Source organism: Corvus cornix, chromosome 1 (assembly GCF_000738735.6).
Source record: "Corvus cornix cornix isolate S_Up_H32 chromosome 1, ASM73873v5, whole genome shotgun sequence".
NCBI classification, from domain to species: Eukaryota; Metazoa; Chordata; class Aves; order Passeriformes; family Corvidae; genus Corvus; species Corvus cornix.
Window position 1 is genome coordinate 53,059,717 of NC_046332.1, and position 23,130 is coordinate 53,082,846.

At 43.0% G+C, this 23,130-nt stretch overlaps 1 protein-coding gene across 5 annotated transcripts; it reads right to left on the reverse strand.

Moving 5' to 3' along the window:
* Positions 1 to 268: 268 nt before the first annotated feature.
* On the reverse strand, positions 269 to 22,535 carry LOC104689941 (phosphatidylinositol 3,4,5-trisphosphate 3-phosphatase TPTE2-like). Of its 5 annotated transcripts, none has more exons than XM_010400373.4 (19): positions 22,437 to 22,535; positions 20,325 to 20,398; positions 18,173 to 18,250; positions 15,969 to 16,016; positions 15,090 to 15,248; positions 14,559 to 14,678; positions 11,654 to 11,753; positions 10,764 to 10,827; positions 10,178 to 10,242; positions 9,545 to 9,605; positions 9,208 to 9,289; positions 9,037 to 9,125; positions 5,794 to 5,855; positions 4,781 to 4,861; positions 3,689 to 3,794; positions 2,954 to 3,051; positions 2,481 to 2,576; positions 1,945 to 2,015; positions 269 to 525 (listed from the first exon to the last, which is right to left on the reverse strand). In XM_010400373.4, the coding sequence occupies exons 2-19, from the start codon at positions 20,372 to 20,374 to the stop codon at positions 423 to 425; spliced, it is 1,533 nt and encodes a 510-aa protein (XP_010398675.1). In that variant the 5' UTR covers positions 20,375 to 20,398; positions 22,437 to 22,535; the 3' UTR covers positions 269 to 422. The 5 variants fall into 5 exon arrangements, with proteins under 5 accessions (XP_010398675.1, XP_010398677.2, XP_010398674.1 ...); XM_010400375.3 differs by lacking the exon at positions 22,437 to 22,535 and adding an exon at positions 20,996 to 21,202; XM_010400372.3 differs by lacking the exon at positions 22,437 to 22,535 and adding an exon at positions 20,850 to 20,989.
* Between the last annotated feature and the right edge of the window lie 595 nt (positions 22,536 to 23,130).

Below are 23,130 nucleotides of genomic sequence, written 5' to 3' on the forward strand. Positions count from 1 at the left end.
AATCCAGCACAGGGAGATTAATATTTCTCCCTCAAAACTCCCATATTCAACTGATCTGTGGAAAACCCCAATGCCAAGAGAGTCGCATCAGATTTTCCAGTCTCATGCACACTGCTGGTCTTCATCCACCATCATGTTAACGCTCGTGCCTAAAGACAGGTAATTGTCTTACATTAACTCAAACAGGAATTACCCATATGCAGAGATATCTAAGCTCCCAAGGATCCAATGATGTGACAGTCAACTGACATTAAATAACTCTTCAGAGTATTATTGCCCTGTACAACAGAACTTCATGTAACTTTATTTGAGAAGTTGTATCTACACAGAAATACATTAAGTACATCCAAATGAGACTGCTTCACTTTATACTGAAATAGCAAGACATTCTCCAGGAAAGAGATTAATTTTACATGTTTCCCTTACAGATCAATAAAGTTCACCTCCACAGCAAACGTCTCACTATAGACTTTCCATGTTTTACACTTGTGAGGGTTATCCAGCTCATTCCTGGGAAGGTAGAGTCTGAAAGACAAAATTCAGTAGTATATCTTACAGTCTAAGACATGCTTTTCCTTTCAGCCAGCTGAGAGATCTTCTAGCTCAGCCCTACAATATTAAATACAGCCCCAGATCTTGAATTCAAACAGACATCAGCTATACCTGCACAATACTTTGCATCTTATGTAGTCTGAGAAACAAAGTCAACCTGATGGCTTTGTTCCCACCCCCCTCCCAGAACCCCACAGTACAAGACAGAGTGAAATTAATATTACATTCAGCTCAAGGCCCCGTGATATGATGCAAGTGCCAGGAATTTAATAACCAACCTTCCCTAAAGGCAAGGATTTGATTCAGTACTCAACCTCATCAGGCATGTTCTCCAATTTTAATGTTTACCAAATTCATGTCTAGCTATCACCTAAAAGCACTTGCACATCAGCCATGTCTGAATTAAGAGATACAGAGACAGAAGCACTACCTTAACAGCTGTTTCACTTCTGCTCACACCTATTCCACTCAGGTCTACCAGAAGGTCTGGGCAGAAAAGGTAGCCTAGTGGGGCATCCTCCATAGTTCTGGAGGAAGCAAAACACTTCAGCAAAACCCTCAAGATGGCAATGTTGCAGGGCTATCGGACAGCTGGCAGACATTTCTCCTGGCACTGGCTTGGTCTAATTGGTCTGCATTGAGACTGCAAGGTGCACTGCTGGCTCAGCATATTAACAGTTTACAAACAGGCTCATGGCTACCTCTTCTCAAGCTGCAATGGGATCAGTTAAGTAAAAACTGGTTTTTATCTATTCCAGTCATTGAGAACACAGTAATTATACCTCATATGTCAAGTTCACTGTTCCTCTACCTAAATCTGTCAAGCAAGGCAGACCAAAGACAGGGCTTTCTTGTTTCTGCATTTCTACATCACTCCCAAAGCAAGGTAGACAAGCCCAACTTTCACCAGGTGGAGCTTCTCTAGGAGTTCCAGTCTCAGCAAGCAAAATCACAGTAATTTCGTGAGAAGCCATAAGAGGGCCTTTCTTTGTGATCCCAAGCATCAGGACCTCTAATTGTGGTCTTAATGTTTGCCTGCTAAGATACTGAATTCCTGCCTCTCAGGCAGCCATACTACAGAGGATGGCAGGTTTGAATAGTTAGCATTACATTTTTTAATTCAAATTCATTAACAATGGTTAGAGAGCACCAAGGAAATAATCCAGTCATTTAAGTAAAGATAGAAAGCTCTGATGTTTAAAATACTTGTCACAGTGCAAGCAACTGCCTGTTCAGAAGTTATAGTTAAGGGTCAAAGACCAGTACCCACATGAAAGTTAGCTGGCTGATCAGGCCTGTCTTATCTCAGCTTTCAGTACTATGTTTATGATCTTTCAGCTCTATGCAGACACCAGAAGTTAGGATCTGAAGGCATCCCCTATGATCACTTACCTGTTATTTTCAATAAAGGAAGTGTTGAACCAGAAAAAGAATGGGCAGCCATCATAGCCTTTTGGGAGAGCCTAAACACAAACACCTTGTTTAGGGACTGTGTTACACAACAGAACTTTTTTTTTGTAGAGCAAGGGTACCCACTTTTCTTCACTAATTTGGTTTACAAAGCTACAGTGCCAGAATCAGTACACTTAAAGAGCCCAATATCACACACAAATCGCTTTTTGCTCTGCAGTTACTTCAGTACCAAGTCACGCAATACAATGAGGTAAGGCCCCCATGGTTAGGAGCAGCAGGTACCCAACTAAGATGCCTTGGTTATACTGCTGTTTGAGCAGCCACATGCTTCCCCTGCTTACCTAGGCTGATGTTACACCACTCGCTGCATCCCCCACTGCACAGTGAGACACAGCAGGAGTCACTGGGGAGGAACAAATTCTGCCCCGCCCCGCCCAGCCAGGGAGGACCCACTGCAGTTTGCACTGCAGCCTCTCCCCATACCCAAGTGAAGGTCTTCACACCGGTATACTTACAGAATTGGATTCAAATCTGACTTTCACATCACCACTTAGAACAGGGCAGTCTTCTAAGCCAATGACTACAGAGTCACTTTCAGAATCAAAGAAGAGCTGGATAACAGAATAAAGTATTTGTCTTATGAAAGTTTCTACAGTGAGACAAGGGACCAATTCACGACAACATATAACTACTCATTCACGGTACACAAATACAACAGCAGTGTTAGAACAACAGACAACAAGTTTAGGCTGCTCAGGACAGAGTGAACTATTTGCATGTAAGCGACTCCCAGGGAAATCTTTCTTTATCTTACCACTACTTTTCCTAGGATCTGGCAAAGTTTAGCTTTTTCCTCCTCTTGAAATTTACATCATCCATTTAGTTAGAATGTGTAGAAATTGAATATTGGACATAAAACAAAGACACTTTTCACCTCTAAGTCAGTTTTCAGCTTCTGTGACTCAACTCGTGTCTTCATAGTACTCACCTTGCAATTTTTTTGATTCGCACATACACATTGTAGTACAACTTGCTTCCTTGTTATTATCTGCACCTTCATATCACTTCCATTGCCTTTCCCGACTCCTAGGAACAAAGTGTTGCATTATACCAGAGGCACACACTTTAGCTGGAAACATAAGTAGTCATGAAAACCAAGTGTGATCCCATTCAAAAGTGCTTTCTTTCTAGAATGCCTTACTCAAGACCCTAGAGACCTCAAATGCTGAAGGTAAGTCAGTATTCAGTGGCTGAAAATTGTATTTTGAAGTAACTGAATCCCAGCAGGGGAATAGGCTAATGTAGAATCTAGTTCCATTGATCGAACAATAACAGCAGTCTGAACTCCCCTAGAACAAGCAGCTGTGAACTTCCAGCTTTTGAGCAAGATAACCAGTACACAGGTACAAAAATAGGCGTGTATCTAAAGCTCAGGAACATTAGTGGATCCAGCTCCACATGGGGAGTTAGTCTCACTTGAAAAGTGATTCCCCTTCCAAAAAAAAGCAGGTTGTATGTGAGCCATCATTTGGTCCAACATCCAGAAAGTGACACAACGCAGAGCAACCGACTACAAAATACTCTTCATTGTGTTCTGTGTCATTTAAATTCTCAGATCCCAGTAAGTCTACATTCCTCAGCTTAGCAAGAGAAACAGTTATCAGCTGCCTGTAATGGGAAACCACTGCCAGATAGAGGAATGCCCAAATACAAGAGTTCTTACCATGTATAGAGTGGATTTTGAAGTTTTTTATTTTGAGTTGTCTCTGTGGTGGGAGCTGCAAGTTATACTTGTTTTTCAGGATCTCATAATACCCAACATACCTACTCTGTAATGCAAAAAAACCAGACACATTATGCAGTTTCTGTACCCAACACAGATTAATTTTAGGCAGAAGTAGGATTTAAATAGATCTTCTACACCAAGTTTTTAGCTCTTCAAAGTCCAAAGCTAAGAAGAAAGACAACTGTTCTCCCTCCCTTCCCCGGTTCAAACAATCTTCTAGACAAATTCAACATCTACATTTTTAATCAGCATTTAAATTTCATGTTTTAAGAGGAATTCTGTACTTTTTAGTTCAGCAAGAAGTGAGGAGCTTTTATATTGTAGCTTTAAGAGGCTGAATGTTTAAACATACAAGATACATTCATTTTACTGAAGGACAGCTGTACTTCTATTTTCTGCCAGCAATTATAAGTACCCCTGTCACCAGATTCACTTCCCAACTCTGCATCACACAGAACAGTAAATCAAGATGAGCAAAGTCCTGAACTGTGGCCTGAGGCAAAAACTTGTGTAGTTTTTCCCAGTGAATGCAGTCTGCAGAAGATGCATTTCTCCATCCAAGCCAAATCAGCACCAGGCCAGGCTTCAGGCTTCCATGCATCCTTGTTAAACAGTCCAGTTGCCTTACAGTGCCATGCTCCTGTGAGGATGCCCAGACATTCTGTGGAGTCTGCGTCTGTGCAGATGTTCTAGACCTGACTGGACACATCTGTCCAGGTCACCCTGCTTGAACAGTGGGGTTGGACCGAAAGCTTTCCTAATCTCAGGAATTCTGTTGTTATCCTAGACACTATACTTCAGATTTAACACTGTTATGCAGAGAAAGGCATAAAGGGAAGGGGAAAGATGCAAAGCAACCATGTCAGTTGTTCATCTTCCGACTCTCACAGAAGGATTACAGACAGTTCAGGAGTTAAGCAAGTAATAGGAACCTACATCACTGAAACAAGGCAGGGAAGGTGGGGCAGCATAAGCACTCACAAGGTTAGTATTGGTTTGACTACAGTTCCTGAACCTGCTCAAGCTTACCTGTGAGGGAGTTTCAACTCCTTGAAACTTGGTACTTGTGCTTCTATCAGTTCTTCTCTCCCCAAAGTAGTCCAAACTTTCCTACACAGGAAGATAATTTCAAGGGTTAAGCTACCCATCCCACCACCATTCCCCTCCTTGAGAAGGGGATAGTAAAATAGAAGTACACTACTCAAGTCCAGTAAAGGAATGCAAGTGAAAATATGCAATAGTTGCTTTGGTACCTTCTAAAGGAGACTTTTAATTACAAGAAGAAAGTACTAATTAGGAAGTCAGATACATAAATCTGTCATCCATGAAAGAGTGAAGAAGAGCAATATGACTTTTAAGCAATTGCTTTAGAACCATCTATATTTCTCAAGTGGTCTGTGGCAGACCAAGCTGAACATTAGTTCATATCTTCATGAACCAAACTCAGAGGAAAGCAAGTGATTAAATGGATACACACTCTGCCCAGACTACCTTGAGTGTCCTGGGCCTTCTGCATCCCAAGTCTCCAGCTGATATCAGACCCAGGACACTAAAGCAGCATAAGCACCTGTCCTGGTTGGGACTTGGTCTTTCTCCCCTTCCCTAGAAGGGCTTTCTTTTGTAATGCTGGCTGTCAAGACAAGACAATTCTTGATGGCACACTACTTGGAGGGAGATTAGGCAAAAAAAAAAAAATTGCTTAAAACCACTTAAAACCTATCTTTAGGAGACTTTGCTCAGAAGTCACCTACAGTTTAAGTTGTTGCTCAAGACCCTAGACCCATTATTCCTCCTAAAAGACTACTTCAAGTTGGTAACCTGTTAAATGCTATTTTCCCCACTTCTGTCAGATCAAGAATAGTCTCCTCAGAATTTTGCACTGTAAGAAGACTTGCATGAACTTTTTTAAAACCAGAATCTTCAGAGAATCCTTTTTCTAGTATAGAACTTTCGCAGCACATTAGTGCATTTCACCAATTCAGTAAATCCTAAAAGGACATTTTGAATACTAAACAAATCAAAAAATAAACAGGAGTTTTTACCTTTGCACTCTCAAACTGGTCACTGTCTATGAGCCAGATACAGACCATTGTTCCAGTCCTGCCTGTATTAGACATACAACACAAGTTGAATTACAGCAGTTCAAAGGTATTGGGATTATTTTTGTGAAGGTAAAGTCATCTCCTGTTATCTCATCTATTTCAAAAGTTACAAGTGACAGTCGAGTAGTCAGGTGCCTGTATTTCTGAGAAGAAGTTGTTAAAGACAAGATACTGGAGTTTGTCAATTTGTTCCTTGTCCCCATGTTTTCATTACTAGAGACACTCAGGCAGCTGGTCAGTACCTGCATACCCCATTCAGCAGGGAATAGAGTCAAGCACTCTACTAAATGAGGCTATAAACTGAAACGTCTGAATCCTGTAAGTGTCAAGAGTTGTTTCTCTGCCCCAATCAGTATCCCTGCAACCCTACTAAAAGCCATCAAGTCTGCTAGCATGAAGATGCCTACTATAGTTTCAGCTTTTAATTTAAAATCTCAGAGGTCAAGCCACCCTCCCTATACTTGTTCTTCAAGCTGGTTTTGACTGCAGGTAGTTTCAACACTCAGTTTTGAAAGACTTTAAAACAGAGCTCCACCTGGGGGCAACTCTTTAATGTTAAGTAACCACCTACTTGAAGCCAGGTACTTGCAGTAGTAACAGCAGGTGGCTAAAGATGTGGCAGATGTCTGCAGGGAAATTTGGCCTACTTGCAGTTATTTATGCATTTCAACAGCTCCCACACTACTGCTGATTGCAGCTAGCACCTGCAGGTTAGCTCCTATGTTTGACAGCCTTCACTATTCTTTCCATAAGACTTCATTGTACTCTATCACCTAATATCATGTGTATCTTGATTTAAGATCCAGCAGTACCTGGAAAATTCTAGAGGGGTAAAGTTATGCAGCAGATCATCTTGAGTGGTATCACACAACACATGCAGCACAACCAGGGGATCAGGCCCACCCAGCATGGATTTATGAAGGGCATGTCCTGCTTGATCAACATGAACTCCTTCTATGAGAGGGTGACCCACTTAGTGGATGAGGGAAAGGCTGTGGATGTTGTCTACTTGGACTTAAGTAATGCCTTCGATACCATTTCCCACAGCATGCTCCTGGAGAAACTGGCTGCTCATGGCTTGGACAGGTGCACTCTTCACTGGGTAAAAACCTGTCTGGATGGCCGGGCCCAGAGAATTGCGGTGAATGGAGTTACATCCAGCTGGCAGCTGGTCACTAGTGCTGTCCCCAGGGCACAGTACTCCAGCCAGTCCTGTTTAATATCTTTACCAACAATCTGGACAAGGGGATTGAGTGTATCCTCAGCCAGTTTGAAGAGGACACCAAGTTGGATAGGAGTGTTGATCTGCTAGGAGTGTTGGAGGGCAGGAAGGCTCTGCAGAGGGATCTGGACAGGCTGGACTGATAGGCCAAGGCCAACTGCATGAGGTTCAATAAAGTGAAGGGCTGGGACCTGCACTTGGGTCACAACAACCCCACACAGTGCTACGGGCTCAGGGAAAATTGTTTGAAAAGCAGCCCACTGGAAAAGGACTTGAGGGTACTGTTCAACAGCAGCTGAACATAAGCCAGCAGTGTGCCCAAGTACACCAATGACATCCTGGCCTGTATCAGCAGTAGTGTGGCCAGCAGGACCAGGGCAGTGATTATCCCTCTCTGCTTGTCACTGCAGAGGCTGTACCTTGAATCCTGCATTAAGTTTTGAGCCCCTCACTGCAAGAAAGACATTGAGATGCTGGAGTGTGTCCAGAGAAGGGCAACAGAGCTGGGGAAGGGTCTGGAGCACAAGTCTTACAAGGAGCAGCTGAGTGTGTTTAGCCTAGAGAAAAGGAGGCTCAGGGGAGACCTTTTTGCTGTAAAGGTCATAGTGAGGTGGGGTTGGTCTGCTCCTTCCAGGTAACAAGCAATAGGAAGAGAAGAAATGGCTTCAGGTTGCTCCAGGGAAGATTTAGATTGGATATTAAGAAAAATTTCATCTCCAACAGGGTTATGAAACACTGGAACAAGTTGCCCTTGGAAGTGATTGAATCACCACTCCTAGAGGTAATTTAGATGTGCAGACGTGGCACTGAGAGACATAGTTTAGTAGTGGACCTGGTAGTACTGGGTTAACAGTTGGACTTGATCTTGAAAGGTCTTTCTCCAACCTAAACAATGGATAGTTTGAGCTATACTACAATGCAAAATATTCAGCATGGGTGACTGGCTACCAGAAGGCAAAGCAGCAGCCTAACACTTTGTCTTGGGGTGACTTTATGATGTTGTATCCCCTATCACTCCTCTATGCCCAGAAATTAATTTTGTGCCTTTCTGTACCTTTAAACTGAGCCTGAGAGGAGGAAGAGGAAAAAATACCCAGAGAACTTTCAAAGCAGTGTTTCAAGGACACACAGACTCCTCTGCATTCAGCTGCAGCAGCAAGCGAGAGCAGAGGGAAGCACCCTGTTTGGTTTTTTTTTTTCCCAGCCAGTTTTCCAGCTACTTTTTTCACCGGAGGGAGATGGAGAGTTGAACTTTATTTTCCTGGGACTTCGATTTTTCCCTTCTTTTTTTTCTGGACTGTTTCAACATCAGAACACCTCGCGAGAGTTCTCCACCGAGGCCCGGAGGTGGGCCCACAACCCAGCTCCAAGGAGGGGGAGAGAGATCTATGGAAGGACTCTGAATTTTTCCCAGGTTTCTCTCCACAGTGAGAGGTTTCATTATTTAGCATTATTATCCTTTTCCTGTGTGTTTATTAAATAAATAGTTTTTTCTCTCTTTCACTTTCCTCCGAGGAAAAAATTCTTTTTTTTTTTCCTGAATCTGGTGGGGGGAGGGCTGGTTGTAACCTGCCTTCTATCAGAGGATATTTTTCCTCCAAATTTGTCCAAACCAGCACACATTTTTAACAGTAGCAGTTTCAGTAGCCCCTATCCCCAGTTTCTCCTGGGGGACTGCTGTCCCAGCTGCCAGAACACCAGAAAGTTATTGAAGAACATTTTAAGAGACACAATGACAGCTTAGACTAAGAACCAATTTAGACTACCTAAAAATGGGGTTGTGTAATACTGAACACAGAGTACAATACTCTTGCTAGTCATCACAGTGTCTGCAGAATTTGTCAAGTTAAACCATAGTATGAGATGGGCTTACAGTGTAAGGCCACACTAACATCAAAGAAGCTATAATGACACAGAATTGTGATTTGTAGCATACACAGATTACACATGAGAAATCCTACCTTTGCCTCCTTTACAGTGAATTGCTATGACATTCTTCTCATCTTGACTCATCCATTCACGGACACTGGCAGTGAATTTCAGCATGTCCCTAAGTAAGGGGATAATTAGTGGCTCAAAGCAAATGCCTACATAGAACAATTACAATGTATGTATTTCTTGACAAGACTCACTGTAGTGCTGGGACATTGTGGTCATCAATGAAGATCCTTTCCACCCTGTAGTGAAAGTACTTGGGGTCATAGCCTTTTTCACCTATAGGAAAAGATCTGAAGTTATGCCAGGAAGGGAGAAGGATTGTAACATAGAAAGTGGCTTGTAACACACAATTGCTGGTCTGAGCATGTACTAGTGTCTAAAATACAGTAGCGTTAATAGATAGATCAAAATGAAAAAAAACTGAGGTAACTTGGCTACAACCATGTGTGCTTAGCTTCTGGTTTCACACTTTTCACTACATTAAAATTTATCTCCACTATTTCAATATAGTCAGCAGCTAAACATACTTACTGCAGAGGTTGTAGACTTTATAGTGGTCTGGATGTTTGGTGTCCAAAAATCTTGCAACTTCCTAAACAATAATGAGTTCAGAGTAGTTAATGCTCTGTTCCTTATTTCCACTGCCACCTCAACCCCCCCAGCCCTCCAGGTGGGATCAGCAACTGCATTCACAAACAGCCCTCAGACAGCAGGCCTTTCCAACCCAACAGCTCAGGTTCTGGTCTAGAATAAAATTACTACTGCAGCTATCTTCCTGTCCCTATAAATGTTTCTACAATATCAGGAAGGGTAGCTCTGAAATGGACATTATGTATGCAGACCTTTTAAACAACTTTATTTAGATTAATAGATCTTATCACTATTACTAGCCTGGGACAGAACTGCCTTGATTCTTCAAAGCATTCCCAAAGAACAGGAGGATCAAAGCACTCGTGTGTCCACACTATGAGATACAACCTACTAGGATTAGCTGAGACACTACAACATAAGCAGTGCACCACAGTGGAGATCATCAGTCAGTCATTCCAACCAGCAAAGGCAGCAGAACTAGGACTGACATGATCCAGGTCACACGTAAATTAGTAGGAATCTATAAAAGAAACAGGTTTCAGAAACAGTGAACTTGGTAGATAAGATTTTTACCTTTATGGGGTTCCTGTAGAAAGACTGCTTCCCAGAAGATGGAAATGACATTGCAATAATTCGATCTGTTGAGAGGACAGCAATCACAAGTAACAGCAGGAAGCCTGCCTACACATAAGGACTACATGATTGAGAAACATCCTTATGAAATGTCTTATTCCTACCCTAATTATAAGAACAATCTACCCATTCCTGGGAGGCTTTCCTCTACATTCAGCATAGCTAGAGCAAGACAAATAATGCTTCCCAAAGCATCAACCACCACCAAGTGCCAGTCTCCACAGAATCTGAAGCAAAAATACTGTAAGTCAATACTTCCCCAGCACTGGTTCCCCAGGCCTCAGATAAATTTCTATCATTACATACGGCATGTACAACTGTCCCAAGAAGGCTAATTCTGGAGAATAGTGTCAGACAGGAATCCATATTTCAAAATCCCACAGAAGAGGAATAGGCCTGATTTGACTTCATACTTAAGTTTCCTGAGTCTAAACATTGTCCGTATTTAACAACAAGCTCTTATTAACTGAAAAACAAGTCTTAACAGGACATAACATGCTGCAAAGTGACATTTGTTTCCACAAACCAGTAATATAGGTGAGATCCAGATCAAAGCCATCTTTCATATAACGTCTTTTGTTTTCAGAGACCTGACCAGAAAAAAAAAGTAAGAGTTAATCTTCCACAAGAATTCCAATGATCACTCAGTGTTGTCTGTTACTAGGAAAACTCAACCATCTAGACTCTCAAGTTAAGCTTGAGTAGCAGAGCCTCATTTCACTACACCATTATCCAAGAGCAACATTTCTTGTATTAACTTTTAGGTAGAAGCTCTGTACAGAATTTTTACCCTGAAGTATCAAAGTTTATTCTAGTGAAAAGAACACTGCAGATCTTTTGCATACTGCAGCATGAATCTGTCATTTTTATTTGGGTGTCTGGAGACTGAAGGAAAAAAGAATAAAGTTAAGGGTACCATAACCAAGACTGCTTATTCCTGAGCAATAGGACATACTTGAAGCTTAAAGTACCACTTGAATGCCTCTGATGAAAATAAGAGGCATTTACAGAAGATAGGGCTTCAACAGCTAGATTGCTTTGTTGGCACCCAAAATAAAGCATCAGACACATTAAAACTCCTACCTTCCCCCATGTGAGGGAAAAGAGTCTATGTACCACACAAGCTAGAAATTGTCAGTTGAGACACATGGTGGTGTTGCAATCACTTTACTGTGGTGACCTTCCAGGTGAAGTTGCTGCTTACTTGAGCAAAGCTGAGAACGAAAAGGCGTTCCTGAAGGTGGAGGCAAAGCTCCAGAGCCCTGTCAGGGACACTGAACAGATGTGCTGCTTGGGCAATACTATCAATTGCAGACCAATAGGCCATGGTCAGCCTTGCTATTTACCATGGATGCTGCCTGGAGAAAGCATTGGAAACAGCAGTAGTAGCCAAGATATGTTAAGAGGCCAACTTACCATTCTCCTGGTCACCACTTCAAGTTGCTTCTTTTGTGAAGCCAGATGAAATATTCTTACCAAGATGACAATTCTCAGAATTCGGAGGAAAATAACCATTCTAGAGGACAGATTCACCATGAAAGAAAATGGATACAAATAAACTTAGAGGCAAAGATTAAAGCTGTTTAAAAGCTGTTTCAGAGACAGTTTAAAACTTTGTTTCATATATTAAACTAGGACTTCTCAGGCTGATTTTGGAACTACGACTGTACTTGAAGAATATCATAGGTTTGTTGTCAAGAGTTTTTTGTGAGTACATGTTCTGAACAGCTAACAGAACTAGGAAATCCCCTACTTGCTGAAACAGACTTCCACAGATACCTCTGGGTAGAAAGCAACAAATTCCATTAACATTACCCATGTTATTATCACCAAATTCTTGTTCCTTGAAGTTTATTCTCAACTATACATTTAAGTACCTGTAGCCACATTTAAGTGTATGTAGCCACCTGAAAACTGACTGAAAAAAAGCTAGACAGGCTAAATACATCATGACTTGATTAAGAAACCTGAGAACAGATCAGTATATATATCCTGTGTTTAATCATTCAGCAACCTGAACACTTGGTTCGGTTTGAGGAACTTTGAACTACTGTTGAACTTTGAAGCGGGAAAGAAGCTTAGGTGAGTGGTTCTATTCAAACAACTGAACAGGAGCAGCTGCTTTCCCACACTCCTAGGGACAAGGGCAAACTAAAACTCATTTCATTCCTTAAGGAGGTAAGCGAGCATACATTTTAAGCAGCACATATTCTAGGTTTTGATACACGTGTGTAAAAATGCTGGTGAATACCAAGAGTAAGGGAGACAAAACTCCAGTTGAACACAGTCTGCTCTCCACTGATATGGAGCTTGAAGTCAGCAAGGTAAGGTTGTCTTGGATACCTGGAGGAAAGTTTCAGTTTTTCCCTGAGCTTCTTCAAAATTCAGTATCACCCCCCTGTTTTCAAAACAGAATTTCCTCAGAGCTAGCAGAAAATGAGATGAACCAAAACTGGGGTGAAAACTCCATAACCCCTCTTCCCACAACTCTGAGAAGCAACTCTTCAAGATAAAAGCCATTTGCATTCTGCCCTTAAGGAAGTCAACCAATTAAGCATTACCTCCCAGACTGGTATGCAGCTCTCATCGGTCAATGTCCTTTTATAGGTCAGACTTCGAGGAAGCAGTTAACTACATCCCTACACACACCCGGCTAGACCAGACTAGAAAGAGAAACCATACTCCTCCATCAGGACATATTACCTCTATGGACTGTCACTGAAATTTCACTTGTCATATATAAGCTCTCATCCACATAAAAGCTGCTCAAATTCTAATTATTCTGAGATGTATCAGATACTTTAAGACTATTGTTTGCTTCTTGAGGAAGGACTGAAGAAAGAAAAGTGATAAACCCAGTAAGGCTACTGGGAATTAGTTGGATTTCGTGGACACTACTGGTGTGTTAGGTGGGAAGACCACCGCATCTCAAGATTTGGTCAAATCTGAGGTATCATCTACTGTCAGGTAGTAATATTTTGGTCAGAACACAATTTTAGAGCCTTTAACAAGAGAAGCCTTATAGAGGGCTTCAAAAATTGAATAGATAAGACAGTAGGCCACAGCTGAGTGTCTTCTGAGAGCAGCAGTGTGAAGTCCTCTTTATGTGAGGAAAAAAACCTATTCTAGATTCCCATCAACTTCAGCAAGTCAGAATACAAAAAACTTGCACACACAGATCTACAACCAGATGGGTCAATGTAGGATCAGGCCTACTACTAGCATAGCCTAGTAGAGATAAGAGTGCAGATTACCCTGTCACAGTACTCTTTTCCCCTCCCTTTATCTGGATGCTGCTACAAGATGAAAGCTGCTTTAGAAAAATGTGGCCATAGAAATGGGAAGTAATTAAAAACTCAGATGAATGTTTAAGACAACCTAGAAGGAAAAAGCCTTTTATTAGTAAGGCTGAAAAAGCTATTCCTTTGACAGTTCTATTTCTTGAAACCCAAGTTTAGCCAGCACTTTAAGAGAAAACTAGTATTTAAAGATACTTGTCCAACTCTGGATTCTTCCATAACTAAACTTTTTATTCTCTTCTGGAATAATGTTCCCCTCTTATACCCATTAGTCAGCTGAATTTGGGGGAGGGGGTGATTTTTAATTTTTTTTTTTTTTTTTTTTTTTTAAAAGAGCTCAACTTTTCCCTGGCTGATGCAAGAAAGTTTCTCTAAGTCAAACCTAGTGCACATAAACTCATCTTAAAGTTGTAGTTCTGTCTCCATCAGGAATGGATTCATCTCACAGGTTATCATCTGATCAAGATATAGAAATCAGAAGGAAATAGGACTTGAAGTAGCTTATGTACATAAACAGCATGTTTCCTCTCCCCAGAGCATGGCTGAAAAATCCAACATATATTACCATAAGGCTTTTGAGAAAGCAAAGCACAGGAAACAAGACAGTTTGGCAACTCTTTCTATTTCAAGATCCATTAGACAGAGATCCTCCCTCAGCTGTCTGTTCCATTTGCTATGATAATCCAACTCTTCTTTCTGACCTTCTTCAGACCCTCCTCTTTATTATGGCTACTGCACACCTTTCCCCAAAGAGTGCTCAAGTCAGAGCATTTGATGGCCTCACTTTTAGTTACCCCTACTAGTATGTTCAGATCACCTCTGCCTTTGAGGCAGAGACAGCCTACAGCATAAACAGAGACCAAAGTTGTGTATCTATCCTTCATTAGTCTGTACCACGACACATTATCACAGTCCTATTTTTGATCTCATATGCACATATCTGGCTTAGAGGTGCCCAAGAAAATTCTTAGAAGATGATCAAAAAGAGAGCTCACACTTACCAGCTGCCATACCACTCTTACCTTGGTATCTCCTCTACTGCATCAAAGTCTAAGAAGCAGTACGTCAAATTAATTAACAGAGTGCCCACCACTATACATGCATCCAAAATATTCAGTTTGGACCGGAAATAGTTCCTGAAGCTGAAACCAAGGAGAGTTTTAGACAGATGCCAATACAGGTAGCAAAGACTGAAATATATCTTCAAAAAGAGAATCACCTATATAGGGCTACTCCGGGAGACAAGCTCTTCTGAAGCAGTTCTTAACACTGAGCACTGAAGTCTCACTAAGAAAGCAATCTTACACCTGATTTACACACAAGTTATGGCAAAGCTAATGTAGTTCCCAAGTGCTCACTTATGCTGAAAACAATTACAGATTGTTCTGTAGAAGGGTAACCACCAACACATACAGCCAAGAAAAGACGTGGCTGTTATCTATGACCAGAAAATTAGCATACAGGGCATCATGTTCATAGTTTGAGCTTTAAGTTTGGCTTCCTTCCTAGCTTGAGGACTTGCCACATGGACTTAACTTTTGCCCATGTCTTACCCTTCAACAAACACCCTCAGGAGAACATCAACGAGAAAGAAGAGTGCTATTGCCAGGGCAACACCTTCAGGAACCTCTGTACCCGTCTTTCCCTCACTGACGGCCAGATCCAGAATCACAACTATAATGTCCACAATGACAAGTACAACTCCAAATACTCTGCAAAGAGAAAAATACAAATAAATTTAAGAGGCAGGAATGACTTTTGGACACCTATCAACTGAATAGCACAAGCCCTGATTTCTAAGAAAAGAGTTCCAGAAAGAGTGTGTTCTTTTACATAGATTGAAGCCTGCTTAAATAGAACCTGAAGATTTCCAATTGCATTTTTAAGTGATATGCACAGAGACCTTCATCTATGTGGAACCATACATTTACTTCAGACACAACTGTAGTTATTAATTTATGATTTCACAGCTAGAAGCAATGCAAACCTGAATGCTTTAAGGCATACCAGTATCATTGTTGCTTTCATCTTACTCAGCTTTCCTCCCTCTCATGACTTAATATAGTCCCTTAAAAATAACTGCCTTTAATGGCTTGCCTTGTTCCAGCACCTAGACTACACACAACTGACCAACTGCTTGTTCAAAGGCTGCCAGCCAAGAATAAGCCATTAAAGAGGTTTTATCCAAGTCAATGACATTTATAGTTCTGACTTCCAGCTCTCCTTGGAGAATGTAGTCACATCTGTTTAAGACTTATTTTTCAATTCTAGTACTTTACTCAAGTTCCCTGTTCTGGGGGTGACATGGGATTCAGTACTTTTCTGACAAAGCAAGCTGGAATTACTGATGTTTAAGGAACTCTCCAAGTTCTTACACCAGAAATAAGGACTATTTTTACCTTGCCCACATCATTTCAAGCACAAGCTTTTACCTGAATCCAAATGACATCACAAAGGGGGCAATTTTTCTCCTAGCTGCACTGCAAGAGAAGAGAACTGACATCAAGACAAGTGACATTTTCCTACAGATATTAGCCACAAGAGCATAGTTATATTCTTTTAGTCACATTTCTTTGGCTTTAGTATTCTGCATAGTAGTGATTTCTCTAAGATGAGATGACTCAGTTGCATTCATGAAGTATATAGGTTAAGGGAGTACTTGAAAACAATGCTTTGATCACTTGTTAGAAAAAGTATTAATCAGCTTCCAGACACTAGAAATACAGCAGTATGTACTTATCCATAACATTATTCAGTGTCACAATTCCAGTGACGCCTGAACTCTGGCTTAGTAAGCTATAAGAAGTAGGTTTATATAATAGTTATTGGTCAAGAGGAAGACTGTAGGATAAATATCTCAATATATTTCATTCAATTTACAAGTTTACTGTATCAAACTATTTGTTTCCCAGGCCTGAAAAGAGTTGCACTTGTTAACAGCTCTCACGCCTTTGGAATAGAGGAATACAAATCCCACTTCTATTTTAAAAAGGAAACATCAGTTCGGCTTTCAGGTTGAAAATCCAAGCATCTTTTAAGAAAAAGTGCTTCTGAAGCCAAATTCTTCCAGTTTTGAGAGTAATCTTCACTCCTGGCAGGGTCACAGCTCTTGTTTCCAGTTACAGGAGATTTTGTTGCCTCTTTGGTATGCTTTAAGCCCTCTGTAACTCTTTCATGTAAGCCTCTTTACATTACACCAAGAGCTAAGGTAGAAGTTCCTGCAACAAGAACCTGCAAACACTCAAGTTCTGACAGTTTGAAAAACAGGCTGCCAGTGTTAAGCAATCCCAAGATTACTTAACTACTGTAAGCATCAAGTCTTTTCTTAGACACTTGGAAGAAAACACCTTTTTCAAGCATATCACTAACAGCAGGACTTACCATTAGTTGTAACATACTGACAAAAAGTACTGATAGATTTATTTTGCACTATTACAAGAAGTTTTTGTCAGCTCAGTAATGCACATTGCACCCCAGTGATCCTGTCCAAAATACTTGTTTCCTCTAGGACAATTTAAGCATTGCATTTCACTTGGTTCACTTCAATAACTCAGTTTAAGGCAAGGCTAGATACCTTTGAGGTGCTGAGGCAGCATCTTGCTGGGGTTACTGAACTAACCCACGCTTTTCATTATTAGCTTCTCACTCTAAACCAAGGTACAAGGTCTAACCAGCAAACATTTGCATTCTTAAGCTGGAAGGAGATACCTGGGTTGTAGTACATACTTATCCTATGGAAGTCAAGGATGTAATACCATGTCTTGTTCTGAAGGCAGCTTAACATATAGAAGGTTTTGCTGGTATCTATGAATGTCAAGTATCTAACAAAACTCTGCAATAATCACACTAATTGTTTGTTGGTTTATGTCTTTGTCCAGTCAATCCTACAACTGTAGTAGGGATGCCAAGACTTCAGCTGCCACAGTCTATGGACAAGTACCTCTACTAGGTACACTACATAGCAAAATATGAACACACACCACTCCAATTTGGCCTGCAACATCTTAAATCAGTTGAAGGAAACATGACACATTTGATTACATAATTAGCTTAAAGCTTTTGTGAAATACATTTGTAAATTCCAACTTCTGAAATCTAGGAAAATATGTCACAGAATAACTGAGAAAACAGGCTTAGGCTTACTGTTCTTGAGCTGCAGGACTTGCCACTGACTTGACTAAGTTTGCTGTAACAATAACCTGAGCTAAACACTCAGAAAATAACTACTTCAAGAACAGAGTAAACTACTAGCACGTTTAGACAATTTAGACTTGATGAGGGCCATGATGCTTATTGTTATGCCCAGATACTCATTCACCCCATTTTCTCACCAGCACTTGTTTTTCTGTGCTCTCACAAACTTATTCCTTCAGGAAAATTTAATCAATGCAGTTTGGACTACCCATTCTCCACAATACGACAGACTTGTGTTCCTGGGTTGGGCTTTTATCTCTAGAGGGATAAAGAGGCTTCCTCAACTTACTTGTCTTCACTATGTACTAGAAGAAATGTCAATATCAAGCATTTTACTGGGCTTATCTCTACTTCAACAAGCTACCCGCATGCCTTCTTATTTTGGCTCACTAGATTACACTTCTGCGGGTAAGCAAAGAAATTTAGTATATCATTAACTTACTTGAAACAGCTGTCTGGTCCATTATCCTCATCACGACCATCATCAATCTTTACTGTGGCCTCTTCTGCTGTTGCAGAGCTGGAAAAGGAATAATAAAACTCACACACTGATAGAGATGTCAGCTCTATACATTGCTACACATTGTTCCAAAAAAAAAAAAAAAAAAAAAAAAAAAGAGTTCACTGTAAAGCAAGCAGCAGCCTGAGCTAGAGCACAGGCCCAGTACCAGGGGAAGAAAGACGTCCCCCTCATGTGGTCACAGATGAGCCCCTTGGCTTATGCTGATCTATTTCCCATTAGCAACCCATTTCTCAAAAGTTTTCCCTTTTTTCCCCCCAAAAGAGACAGATGTGTTCAGCAGTAGGATAAAGGGCTTTGAAGCAGGGCATCCATGCGTCCGCTAAGGACTCAACAGTCTAGGTTCTAGAAGTGCCGGAAATATACATATGCAAAATGGCTTCAGAGAGTCCAAGTAACATTAAAGCTGTTACAGTGAACTTCTTGTCCAGAGAATTAATGTTTTCACCAGGAAAAGCCCTAGCACAGAGATGTTTTTGTGCAGAGCAGGATACCACACCGGAAACTGGAAGACCAGAGCAGCAGCTGAGCTAGTGCTAGAACAGCAGGTTTTTGGGGTAGTGGCTGCTTGCCATAACTTCCTTAAAATGGTCTCTTTAGATCAAAGTTTTTGTTTTTTTTCAAAGGCCACATGACAATTTCAGATAAAAAGTGTAGGATTCAAATCCAGGAGTTTTTATTTCAGTCTTCTCCACAGAAATACTGTGATGCATAATAGCACAGCCACAGTGTTTGCTCAGGCTCTGCCTCTGGCACCATTGCTTCTGGGGCAGGAACAGCTACATACACATATCCAATATTGGTGTTTCCCTGTTCTGAGGCAGCCTAGTGTGTTTGAAGCGTTAGTGTAGTAATTCTGAGGATTCAAATATTCTTCATTCTCCACAACAGACCCATGCACCAGCACTGCTTCTGCAGTCTGGGCTAATCACCTTATAAGCAAGAAGTTTAATGATGCTTCTCCTACAGTTTCAGCAACCAGTACTGATGCTTCACCGCTTGCACTCAGTATCAGGCTCAGTAGAAGAATTATTCTGATGCAACAATTTTAGCATTCAAGCCTCATTTCCCAGCTCCAATACTTCCAGACACCACATGTGTCCTCATTTTGCTCCTAGAGCTGAAGCAAAGTTTGAGTGATGGATAGCCATTCAGGTTTGCTTCCCAGCTATTCTTACAGAATATTCACTTAGGTGTTTACACTTACTGAACAGCAGAAGTGTTTCGCTTATTAAAGCACGTTGCTGCTGCAGCAATTTTGCTGCAGGTCACTTGCTTATACTTGAAGACACGTGAAGTGCACCAAATGCCACCTCCTTATCCTCTACTGTGATTAAAATATGCCACAAGAAGAATGAGAAACAGAAGTGTTTTGAGCTAGAAAGACAATCTTTAACACAAAGATAAAACAGAAACCAAGTTTAAATACACTGTTCCCATCATGCTCCCACACAAGAATTCAGTTCTAGATAATGCTTTCCTCAGAGGGAGTTTGTTTTGTTGCTCATTCTACATCTACTTGTTGTCCAAGGCAGAACAAGCTCTCAGCTTCAAACTACTACAATTAGTCTTTGACTACTGGGGTGGAAGGAAGCCATACTAGAAGACATTATTTCCTTCACACACACACTCCATACAGAATATAAGCTTTTCTGACTGCCCATAGCTAAAGGCAACTTCAGGCTTGAGGCTTTTAAAGTAAACAGAGGAAGAGCATCTAGCTTTACAAGAGACCTTGACACTCTCTTGTAAGTCTCTTGACAGTCTGGATGCTAAAAGAGCACACTTTAATGCCACGGGCTTATTATACCAGGGGTGGAGACCCTGTACTCATTTATCACTTATTAATTACTCACAAGAAGTCAATCAAAACAGCGTATTTTCCTCAAAGATATCCCTCCTCTCAGACAGCAGCACTGGCAGGAGAGGGGAGATAGAAAGACTCTACATAAATTTCAGACACTCCATCATTATTCCCTTTGTAATATTTGAAGCACTAAGAACCTAAAGACAGGGGACTACACACCACATATTCAACCCCAAACCCCACACTGGTACGGTTCATTTCACTCACCCAGATTCTTCTCTCGGCTCGGTCCCTTGTTCATACCTCACAGCTGTCATTTTGCCTGTTGGTGCCCTGCTGGCCTGAAGAAAAGCACACCGAGTTAAAGTGAGACAGTACAAGAAACAGCGAATACCAGCATCCTACAGTAGCCTCACACTCAGGGTCCCAGCAGATGGACTTCTGCTTCATTTTCAACTATTTCCCCACTATGGTTGACAAAGCTCAATCTTTAACTACAACTGTCAGGGCACTCAGCACTGTGATGAAGGGTTTTTGACTACACCAAACATGCCACAGCGATAACAGCATCTTTACCTCTCAACGAAGCATTTCGCCCTGCTTCAAGCTCTGACACACAGAAGAGCCCCAGCTGGCACCTCTGGGAGAGCTGCAGGCACGGGCTGAACCGCGGGGAGCAGGTCCGGGAGCTCCCTCCCGGCACACACCGGCTTCCCGGACGGGAGGCCCGCACTTGGTCCCGCTGCATCCCCGCTGGCACAGACCCACCCGGAGCCCCCCCCACCACCTCACCTCGGCGCGGCCACCGGGCTCAAAGTCGAGCCTGGGCACCCGCCCCCAGCGCCCCGCGGACTCAGCGGAAAGTTGGGTTAAACTTCCTGAGGGCTGTATCCTGGCCCTCTCTCCCGCCTCCCGGGCGCACCGCCAGCCCCTCTCACCCGCCGAACCGAGGCGCGGAGCAGGAGCGCGTCCCAGCACCCCGGGCCGCGGATAAATGTCCCGGCGGCGCCGCACGGCTGCACCTGGGCCGGGCCAGGCGGACCCGTCCGCTGCCATGGCGACGGCCCCGCCGCCCCCGCACCGCCCGCGCAGGCCGCGGCCGTGGGTGGGCGGGCAGCGGTGTTCCCCATGCCCCCAGGGAGGGTGTTCAGGGACGACACCAAACTGGGTCGGAGTGTCGATCTGCTGGAGGGAAGGAAGGCCCTGCAGAGGGACCTGGACAGGCTGGAACAATGGGCCGAGACCCAACAGCACGAGGTTCAACAAGGCCAAATTCCAGGTCCTGCACTTGGGTCACAACCACCCCATGCAGCGCTACAGGCTGGGGGCAGCATGGCTGGAAAGCTGCCCGGCAGAAAAGGACCTGGGAGTGCTGGTCGATAGCGGCTGTACATGAGCCAGGAGGCCACGTCCCAGGTGGCCGAGAAGGCCAATGGCATCCTGGCCTGTACCAACAATAGTGTGGCCAGCAGGACCAGGGCAGTGAGTTCAGCACTAGGGAGGCCACACCTCAGGTAATGTGTCCAATTCTGGGCCTCTTAATTCAGGAGGGACATTGAGGTGCTGGCTGGAGTGTGTGAAGAGAAGGCAACAGAGCTGTTGAAGGGTCTGGAGCACAAGTCCTACAAGGTGCAGTTGAGTGAACTGGGGTTATTTAGCCTGAAGAGGAGGAGGCTCAGGGGAGACCTTATCACTCTCTACAACTACGTGAAAGGAGGGTGGAGCCGGGGGGAGCTCGGCCTCTTCTCCCAAGTAAATAGTGACAGGACAAGAAGACATAGTCTGAAACTGGGAGGTTTAGGTTGGACATTAGGAAGAATTATCTTCACAGAAGCATTAAGTAGGCATTGGAACAGACTGCCCAGGGTGGTGGTGGAATCATCATCCCCAGAGGTGTTTAAGGAAGGACTGGACAGTCTCATTGACATGGGGGTGTTCAGACATAGGTGGGCTCAATGATTGCTGAGGTCTTTTCCAGTCTAATTGGTATTGTAATTCTGTGTGGAACCACACTGCCCCCAGCCCACCAGACCCCAGCCCACCAGCCAGGCCCGCCACCTGCTTCTGAGTCCTAGCCTCACAGTTTTTGTAAACTTTTCTGCTGCTGTGGTTTGGTGCCTCTCAGTGCCTTTCCCATGGCATGACAGCTCTGAGGGGCTGCACTCGAGGCAGGGCCAGTGCAGGTCGGGCAGGGGCTGCAGGCCAGCCAGTCCCCACAGCCTGTGGCAGCTCTTGCCATCATCCAGCGCAGAGCATTGCAGGGAGCACTTGGGTTTTCACACGGCGTCGAGCACTTAAGTTTTTGCAGAATCAGAGCCTCCAGAATATGATGTGTTACCCTGTGCTCTGCAGACGTTTCACGCCTGTCTCATTACTTACCAACAGCCAAGTGACGAGCAGTCCCTGAGCATCCCACGGTACAACAGTGCTGCTGAAGCTGCTGAGGCCAGGGTTGCGCTGGAGAGCCTTTCTGCAGGACGGTCGTCACCAGAGGGAGCTCAAAGCGAGTTTTTAGCGTCTGCTCCCAGGGCTGCTGGGGCTTGGCAGGGGGAGATGCGGTAACTGATGGCGAGAGCCTTTCCGGATGCTCTCTGCCCAAAAGAAATAAAATCCTTAAGGTGAATGCTGAGAATAGGGAACATTTCTGAGCACCAGACTAAACAGAAAGTTTTGCCTTCAAACACTTATATATAAATACATAAATAGCTAGTACAGGCAGTGGTAGCAAGTAACAGGAACATAGAATCATAGAATATCTGGAGTTGGAAGGATCCACAAAGATCATTGAAGTCCAATTCCTGTCCCACTCCTGACACTTCAAGAATCCTGAGAGTGTTGTCTACCCATTTCTTGAACTCTGTCCAGCTTGGTGCTGTGACCACTTTACTGGGGAGCCTGTTCCAGTGCCAACCACCCACTGGGTGAAGAACCATTTTCCTGACATCCAACCTAGACCTCCTCAGACAGCTTCAGGCCATTCCCTCAGGTCCTGTCACTAGGCACCGCAGAGAAGAGATCAGTGCCTGCCCCTCCACTTCCCCTTGTGAGGAACCTGTAGACAGAATTGTGGTCT